Below are 10,396 nucleotides of genomic sequence, written 5' to 3'. Positions count from 1 at the left end.
GTCTCTGACGAGAGCAAAATGGGCGTTGTCTGGGGCGAAGCCGCCGAAAATGTTGACAATTTAGGGTTTTCAAATGCTTATTTAATCGAATTTAGAGTCTAGTAATATGTAGAAAATACATATAGGCCTAATTTGCGTGTTTTTTTTTCTCTCTGACGGGGTGGGGGGGGGCCTTCCACCGAACCCACACCGGCTCCACCACTGACCAATAAAATATAAATCTTATCTTAACCTACCTGATTGATTACTTTTTCAATCTCCCATGGGCTGTTTGGATTCTCTGCAGATAATTTCCTAATCGCGATTAAGCAACTTAACAAAAACATAGATACAATCCAAACAAAAGCAAGAGTCAAGAGGCAGCATTTATCACTACTATAAAGTGACAGTGAAAACTAATATCAAAACTGTGCGTATATGATGTAATAAAAAAAACTCTCTTCCGCACAAAGCTTTTTTTTTAAACAGTTTGACCTAATTAACAATTGTAAAGTTAAAATCAAGTATATTAGGGAAATTTTAATACGTAATAAATAAGAATAACCGTTGTAGATGTTACAAATAATAATTAGGATGAGTTTTCATTATTGTAATTAAAATAACATAAATGATCAAAATACGATTGTATAATAATAAGTTTTATTATTATTATTATTATTATTATTATTATTATTATTATTATTATTATTATATATATAATTAAACAATAAAAATGACAATCGCAATAACAATAACTGTAACAGTATCACTAACAATGACAATGACAACATAAACGATCATAATTAGCACATAAAAAGTTATTATACCCGTTAGCCTGGTTCTCACGAAAGCCCTAGTATCCGGATGGGGAGCTAACCGTTAGCGCTAACCGTTAGCACCTGCGTGAGAACGCCCGATCGGTTTGCGCTAACCGTTAGCGGTATCCGGATACGCTAACGGTTAGCAAGCGCTATTGGTTAGCAAGTTGAGGGCCTTTCTATCATCAACCAATCACACGTACGCGTTTACAATTTCCAGTTTCTTATTGGCTAGTGATTCGATAATCATATTGTTGGTAGCCGGATCGGAATTTTCTCGCATGGACGCACAGCAGCACCGTTAGCTGCCGTGTGAGAACATAACCATAATCAATTTATCGTTGACAAGCAGGCCTACGCAGCATGCAGCTTCATTGACTTCATGGAGATATTCGTGCAGCAATACATTAAATCAGATTATAGTGGTTTATTTTTAGAATATAAGCCTATATAACTTCATTAATTTTATTTTTTCCGAACATAGGGCCTATTCCGTGCTGTACAGTTTATGGTTGAATCATCAATTTACAGTGATGCTCTGGCACTACTACTTGAACTAGTAGACTTAGTGCCGTTTCTTATATTTGATTTGCGGTACTTCACTAGGACCGTGGCAGATTGTTGTTTAACCGCTTTACAACAATTTCGGCTGTAGCCCGTGATAAAGAATAGGACACCCGGGTTGACGAACGACGAACATAGGAAACAGACGGTCGCAAACCCGTAAATTCTTAATGCAAACTGATTCAGTCTATATACATCATGATACATGAATTGATAGCCGATAAGAAAGATGTGTCTAGGTAGTAGAAGAGCCGCGTAAACAACAACCATTACAAGTAAGATTCTTGCGAGACGAATGCGTGAATTGGCGTGATGATCCACTCCATGACGCTTATTTGTGTCAACACTTTTAAACAGGACGCGTGCAATACGTCCGTAATTGAAAGCTGTAAAAAGCAATGGAACAACGTAGGAAAACATAAACATGAGAACAACGTACACTTTAGCCGCGATTGTACCGTGGTTAAGGTGCAAACACATCGGGCAAGTGTTACTGTTAAAGTATACCACCCTTGCTGATACTACCTTGGGAATAGATAAAATGACTCCAGCAAGGTTGATAATCATCAGGGTTAGAATTGTGCGTGTGGCGGTCCAAGCTTTATTAGGCTCTAGTGGGTATGCAACAGCGATATAACGATCAAAACTTAAGGCGACGAAAGTGTAGATTAAAACCGCACTGGAAAAAAGTGCTACTCCATTCAATACCTTGCACAGAAATTCTCCAAATAAGAAACAAGAAGTTAGCAAATAACTCACGTTAAATGGAACAAAAATAGATAGCATAACGATCTCCCATACAGATGTATTTACAATGAGAATAATGGCGGAGTTTCGCATTTTGCGGTTAATCAATATAACAACAATCAATGCTGCATTTGAAAGCACACCAATTGCACCCAACACGCACATGGTAATAGCGATTTTAAAGTACTTCGGTTTAGCATGGCTGGTGCTTGGATCTGTATCCTCTGGTACCACTGAAGTAGTGTTGAGATAATCCATTGTTAACCTTAGTACGACCAGGACACGACGTATTGACGAGTCACCAAAGTTTCATTATTGGTTCTGGAATCATCAGCATCACCACTTCATTGGTAAAAACCTGCAAATAGAACACGGTTACATTTGATCATAATTTCAAAATACAACTTAATTCCCCCGTTCCGCAACCTTTTTAGCCCGCGACCCAAATATCCAAATATTTAACACTCAGCTGCGACCATCGACCTAGCTCAGCCAAATAATAAATATGATTTTATTTTGGTCAGGTTTGCCTGCTTCTCTATCTTGCGTTCATTGCTTCCCTACTTTAATTATTTTTTTCTTTTAATTATATTCAGGTATGTATTCATTCAAATTCAAAAATATATATACATAAAATTGTTTACTAGCAGCGCAATTGCGAAACAAAGCTGTTATTAGAAGACACCCAAGACAAAACAAGCTAATAAATAATTATAAAAGATAAAATTTCAAAAATAAATTTTAAAACAGGTAACAATCACAGAGACACTTACATCAATTAAATTTACAAATTTATCATTTAAGTTTAAAGATAAAACATCAAAAATTTTAATTAAATAAGAAAAAATTGACAGCAGATACATTAGTCATTAAGAATATAAAACTATTATACATGTTTGTTATTATTATTTATTATTATATACAAATTGCATTAATTTAAAGAAAGATGCCATTTAATAGTAAAAGTATGAAAATACCTAGTTATACCTTGTTATTTTGCTTCGATATTCTGCATTTGAGGATGTACATTTACATTTTGACCACGTGCGAGAGATATCGGTGTTCACACTTGAATCAAGCACTTGAATTTTTTTCTGTATTTACACACGTATTTAAAAATACGGTTAAATGACAATAACACACCAAGTATTGTTTTAAAAGGAATATAAATGCAGCGATTCTTCTCACGATGTTGTTTTTAAAAAAGTTTTGTTGACACCAAAGAAAGTCATTATTATTTTATTATTACAATAAAATACCATCTTTAGATTCAGAATAACTGTTTTTGGAAATTAAAATTTGGAAATGTGTACATTGACAGTACAATGACGTGTGTCACACCAAAATGATCATAAATAAAATTTAGTAGGTCCGTCACTGCGATGGTTTACTTCTCGACAGAAAGATCATCAATCTGGCTCTGGGGCGGCAATATACAATCCTCAAGGTAGCACAACACCTGATCACTGTTTACAGTTTTTTCCGATACTTAAGACGACCCCCGAGTTTAAGAAGACTGTTGGACACATTTTGTATGTTAGAGGTATGTTTGTAGGTTAGAGAACCGTCTTGTAAGACGGATGTCTGGCGAAAATGCTTTTTTCTAAATTTGGGCCTAGTTTTTTTTTCCAAAAGGAATTAGAGAATCAAACTATTTGGAAGCATTTAAAAAAAGTTCTTAAAACTTGTTTGTAAGAAGATTGTAAAGCGCTTTGAGCAATTTTTTGGAAAGGCGCTATATAAATTCTTTATATTATTATTATTAATATTATTATTATTATTATTATTATTAATATTATTATTAAGTTTAACGTCGTGCGGCGAAAACTACCTATTAGCTTTAGTCAAAGATACTAGTATCTTTGCTTTAGTGAACGTAAAACATAGAGGTATAATAAGAATACTAGAGCGCTAACTGCAACGTATTCGATGTTCAAAATACGCAGAGCTGTGTGTGTACCATTCAGATGTTGTCGTAGATTCAGCCAATCAAAATTCGCCTAAGCATCATCGTTTTCAATGGCGCTCTCACTTTTCACATGAAAGATAAGTACAACTAAGCTACCTGTATGTTGAAACTCAAGCGTTACGGTGTATCATGGTGGGTGTAATCTACACGGTTTCAATTTTGCTTCCTCGGTACTTTATTTTTAAATAAGATACGCCACTTAATTGGCCTCTTTCTGGCTACAATAGTTTAATAATCTATTAATATCATTAATAATAATAATTAATGAAACAAATGCTAGTCAGAGGGCTTATTTATGATTAAAATATGTATACTAAGCCTGAAGGAGGCGCTTTTTTACGGCCATCTTGAATGGTACACATACCCAACTTTGCAATGCTTCGTCGTCTTGTCAGCACTCTAGTTGTTTTATAGCTCTAAAATGACCATCCTGCAACATCAAAGTACTTAAATATCAAGGAATATGACATTCTTACAAGACCAACATCACCCAACTTTTAAGATACCTCATGAGAAGTAAGGAAGGTATCGCGCTCTTCCAAGAAACTTTGCAATTGAGAGAAATTTATTTTTGCATCTGCTATTATGATTACCAATGAAATGTTTTTTTTTTTTATTGGGGCCAGTTCTTTGTTAATTGTGCTTTGTTTAGTTTTGTTAGAAGATGAGCCGAGAAGCATATCCCTGCACTACTGTCAGCGAAGATTAAGTATGTATGACAATAAATGAACTCAATTCAATTGAATGTTGTAATTTATTAAAAATTGGAAATTGGAACCAGGGATACTGTCTAACAAATAATGGCTATAATCTCTGAAGACCCATAAAATGTATTAGTACTTAATTTAACGAATGTTTGTAGTAAAAGATAACGTAAGTGTTTTTGTTTAAAAATCTGTATAATTTCGAAAAGCTATGGTACTAAATTGTTTGATCTTTGTAATTTATTATTTTTTTCATGGTTTTCTGTTTTTGTTACAGACGACATAAGCAGCCTTTAAGTCGATCACATTCTGGTCTTGGATGATAACAATATAAATTGGCAAATTTATAAACACATTCATAGGATAAACTCGACATCTGGTAGCAAGTTCTACATTATACACTTTTATTACAGAACGTTTTTTGACTTATTAAGATAATATAAAATATGAATCGAAATTGACGCTTGCAACCTTGTACCGATAAAAAACACTCCAAAAGGTTGCTAACAATATTTATCATTTACCAATCTTACATGCTTACATCAGTGAAAATTTAAAATGCTGTCCAAACAATTAATACAACAATAGCCGTTTTTCTCCTGTCTCAGTATTAATAGCATAATATGAATAGTAGAGTACACCTGACATCCTGTTGACAATGTCAATTATTTTACACTTTACAATTCATCAACTCTTTTATATATTTTGCTTGTTTTCCGGTGCATTTTTAATATCATGATCTGAAATGTCCAATCAATTATAAGTGGCAATCTGTCAATATGTTGTTATTATCTTTCACTTAAACTGTTTCTAATGACATGCTTAGATATCCCATTATCGGAACACTTATGTCTTCATAATTATTAACGAACTTTCTAATTATGGTGTTTTTTTTAGGACGGTTGAAATATCCTGATTACAGTGACTTCACTGAGTTTGTGGAGTCCTGGCGCTGACTGTTGTTGGGGCCCTAATAAGCGAGCGATGCGAGCGTTTAGTTTGCGAGAGGGAACAAACAGTTGCTGTAGACAGGGGGCCCCGTAGGGTCCCCGGTCATTGGCCCAGGGGGGTGAAGCCCCTGGTACTTGCCCCCCTCGCGCTTTATGAACTGTTAACTACGTTGTCAGAGAACATAGAACATATAATTTGGTAACATTGTTCATATTGAGAATGGTCGAGTCAGAATGCCACAGCGTTGAGTAATGTGTTGGAACGTGAAATGTAGGCCTACCATGATATTATTGTTCGTTTATCTTAATGTTGGCCTTTTTCCATGCATCCACTGGAAACATCAAAGGGAACTCGCGTACAAAAACTTGAAACATTTCCAAACCACTTTCGATAAATCAGAAGACACCATGTTTGTGTCACGCGCCACACCGATCAAGACAATCCGCAACAGAAAGGCTAACCTTTTTCTACCGTCCTACTAATTTTTAAAAATTTTTCCAAAACGTAGAAAAAAAAACGCAGTGATCGTTTATATGAAGTGAGATATTGCGGTTTTGTATGATGATGCCAGGCCAGCGTATTTTCAATGTTTTTTTTTTATATTTTTTTAAAACTACAATGTCGGGGCCCCTCGAGCCTGGGGCCCTGGTGCTTCGCCCCCGTCAGCGCCCGAGCGTGACGCCGCTGCCTGATTACACGATCAAACAAATGTCTGTGGCAATTTGCGTAATATGACTATAACTGAACACAAGCTTTCAGATCGAAAGCTTTTTCATCTTGTTAATGGTCTCACCATAGGCAAGCGAAGAAGTTTTCTGCCATTTCACTGAGCAATTTGCTCAGTTTATTCATAAAATAATTAGAAGTATCATAGAGAAGCAATAATATGTCCAGTCTTCTGGTGGCCTTTTGGAAGCCAGGTAAAATCACATTTATGTTAACGCCTTGGCTGCCTTTGAAGTAATTTCTCAAAGTGATATTGTCTTTTCCTCAAACAATAACTCATCTAATCTGGATCCTCTGCCTGCATTCACTAAGAAGTATCTTTACTACAATCACCACTAGAACTCCTTTAACCCCATCCACTGAAAGTTTTCGGAGTATTGGCTATTCTTAGTTTGTATCACACCAATAAAAAATTCCACTCCAAAGACAATTCGTATAATAAAGTGACTTGCCTATGTACAAACGTGAATGACGAGTGTGTTATCCTGACCCTTGACCGTGGTTGAGAGCCAGAATCACAACCTTAACCTCAACAACTTTCAAATGTCATATTACATTAAAAGCTTCCAGAATGCATTATGTAAAGTCACAGATCTTTTTTTTTTTTAAATTCCGGTTATGTATTCGAATAAATCAGACTCAGACTCAGATTCATTTTATTTAACCAAAACAACTTAGAAATAGCAAAAATCACTTTGTATGTAATATTAATGATAAATGAGGAGACTTTAATTAAGACCAAAAACAGGCCGCTATCATGAGAGCCACCCCAAAATACAATATTGATAAATTTATTACAGTATATGTATATGTATATTCACACACATACATATGAACAAACACAAACTTCTACACACAAATTCACAAAGGCAGTGCACATACATACACATATACTGTACTCAAAAATATAAACTGATAAACACCAAGAGCTTTGAACGCATGTTTATATAATCAAAAAAGAAAAAAGAGGGGCAAATGAAACAAGACCTATAACAATCTATGAACTCAATCAATGAGTAAATTATTCAACAATACAGTATATCAATAGGGTTCCTAATGGGATAAAGATAACGTGTGCAATAAAATATACTTTCTTAGTTTTATAAAACCTTTCATAGCAAAATTAAAGCAATTCAAATAAATAACGAGGCCAGAACCTTTAAAATGGAAAGATCTTGAAGCATTTCAGTTACGATTACACAATTGTGTAACAGTTAACAATACGGCAGAACTGATCGTATTCACCAATATTTTTTTTTAGCATAATTAGCAAAACCAGACAAGCTATGCGTTAAAGCCTTAGAAATAATACAATTTGGTGTTGTATCAACGATTCTTGAAATATTATATCTAATGCATTTGGTTGTAAAAACATGATTCACTTTCGGTATTTGGAAATTGTTCCTACCACGGCAAATATTCGTTATCTGAGTTACTGCAATTAAATTACTTTTTCTGCGCACGCTCTCGGGCTCGACATGCTATAGTTCTTAAAGTGCCTAGGTAAAACTCAATGTTATTCATGAATAGTCACTTTATTTCTGAAGAATTAAAGCAATATGACCTTTTTATAACTGCTGATTCTGGCGCCATAAGTGACGTCTGTTGCGTGGAGCATGGCTCTATTTGTGCGTCAGCGAGCACGTACAAATGGAATCGTGAATTTTTAGATTAATTAAGAGCATATAAGAATGCTCAATAATACCGGAAAGATTTTTGGAGATTACTACTACTAGTGCTCTCTACTATTATATCTCGAGAGAATAATGGAATTTCAAATTAAATTTGTCACCTTATCACCATGATCATACACATTACTCAGACAGTAATTCAATGGAATTGTTAATGAACGAACTGCATTTGAAACTCACAAGGCAATCTTGAATGTATATATTTAAAACCCATAATACTGGTACGTTTTGTGACATTTTAATCGAAAATAATGTTCTCTATCAAGTGTAAAGAATATTAAGTAGGCATTTATAAGAACCAACACTTATTTAACGAGAATGTTTGATAGGCTTACGATGTTTGACAAAATACCATACCCACTCATTATTTCCCTTTAAATTTATTTTTCAACAAACTATATAGGCCTATTTATTACCAATTTGATTTTGTTTGTAATTCAATTATTATAAGGTTAAATTCAGTTTGTATGTTATTTATTGCACTTGTTTTCATATGATTTTTATTTTGCTTTACAAACAAGCACAAGAACTATATTTTTGACCAGGCTTAAAAAAAACTACATATTTATTTATGAAATATATGCCATTATTACACATATTAAATATGTGCCTGCAGATAGGTTTATAATAGAATAGAATCCCGGTTGGACCGACGTTTTTCACTCTAGCAGTTGATACCCTCGTCTTTACATTGTATAGGCCTAGTTGAGATATTAAATTTAACAAATTGGTTAAAGTTTAAAGTTTATATATTTTTGCCATTAGGTAAAATCTTGTCATGCCTGATCCTTTTTTGTTTAATTGCAAAGCTACAAAAATATTCCGTTAAATTAAGTGATCAAACTACCACAGCACGCTCACACAACGGAATAACGCAATTAAAGTGGATTGTGTTTGTGAAAACAATCAAGCGCGTTAAAATATGTTAAATAAGTAAAATAGGCCTATTTCTCGATAACGTTTTTTCTAATGATATTCATAAAGTCATTACAACAAAAAATCTCAACAGTAAGCAGTAAATAGTAGTTTAAGAAGACGTGATTAAATTCAAAGCCAATTCAAGTCAAAGTGTTTCTGCTTTATTATTCAATATTCAGTGAAAGTATATACGTTTGTTGTTGTGTTTTTGTAAGGAGAGCCTCTCAATAGTAATTCAGTTTACTTTAGTTTATCTTCCGGTTTGTGTCTTCGTTAATCTGTATTTTATATTGCCTGGAAATAATAAATGATATGAAATGACAGGGTTGAGTTATGCCTTCTATGGAGTGACCGCTCTATAGATCAATACATCACAAGGAACGTAGGTCTATTCGATTCATAGGCCTATACAAATATTTAGGTCTTCAAACTAACAAAAACATCATCATAATCCTCTGCCACTCTAACTGCACATATTAAAATCGAATTTCGCATATGACCTTTATAAAATGTAGCTATTTTTATATTTTCAATCCCTAGGGAGAACTAATCTTGTGAGAAATCAGCAGAAAAGACAGAGCATCTCAGTGAATGTTTCAACATCAGATATGCCGATGACGCAGTACGTCTTTACAGAATTATATTACCAACTATGTAGGCATATTGAACGTAAAAGAAAATGACTTTGTCAACGCCAATGAAACCGATATTACTTCATAGAGGGTGGACATCAGATGTTCACTAACCATTAGCCGGTAAAAAGATAGGCCTAATAAGTTTGTCTTGGAGGAGTTTATAATGGAAGTGAAAATAATAATTCAATCAGCAAGGAACTATCTTAATAAAAAGCAGATCATTTAAATAAAGTAGAGAAAATTTAAGGCTCTGATCTGTGGCGGATGCAGGATTTGGCGGTAGGGGGTGCGTGCAAGAGCGCAGATCTGTTTTGGGGAAATTTTGTGAAATATTACCTGTAGATGGCCGGAAATGACACTTTTATATAGCAAAATTCATCATCACATCACCATTAAATAGTCAAAATGAAGCGCCAACAAATGTTCATAATCTTTTATCAGCGATTTTCTGTACCCACGGAGACCTAATTATTATGTGTGATGTACCATAGAAAATAAAACTAAAAAATATGGTATTTGATGTACGGTATTTACTTTAGGGCCTACCTACTTCAAAGCTGTGAGTCCACAACCACCTCAGACCCACCATGGTTTGGGCTGAGGAAATAGTACCTTTGATACCCGGAAATGACACTTTTATATAGTAAAATTCATCATCATCACATCACCATTATATAATTATATATATATATAT

At 34.3% G+C, this 10,396-nt stretch overlaps 1 protein-coding gene across 2 annotated transcripts in view; it reads right to left on the bottom strand.

The window, feature by feature from the left end:
- Nucleotides 1-660: 660 nt before the first annotated feature.
- Nucleotides 661-10,396, bottom strand: part of LOC117120365 (neuromedin-B receptor-like) — a 13,166-nt gene continuing 3,430 nt past the window's right edge. For both annotated transcript variants that reach the window (XM_033265404.1, XM_033265403.1), the window contains exon 2: nucleotides 661-2,466. In XM_033265404.1, coding sequence (XP_033121295.1) covers nucleotides 1,323-2,366 — 1,044 coding nt within the window. In that variant the 5' untranslated portion in view covers nucleotides 2,367-2,466 and the 3' untranslated portion in view covers nucleotides 661-1,322. The remainder of the gene's footprint in view (nucleotides 2,467-10,396) is intronic.

This window comes from Anneissia japonica, unplaced genomic scaffold, assembly GCF_011630105.1.
Source record: "Anneissia japonica isolate Jap-2015-1 unplaced genomic scaffold, ASM1163010v1 scaffold284953_len930413_cov181, whole genome shotgun sequence".
Classification (NCBI taxonomy): Eukaryota; Metazoa; Echinodermata; class Crinoidea; order Comatulida; family Comatulidae; genus Anneissia; species Anneissia japonica.
The sequence above is the reverse complement of the archived record's forward strand: the minus strand, read 5'-3'. Positions and strand labels throughout refer to the sequence as shown.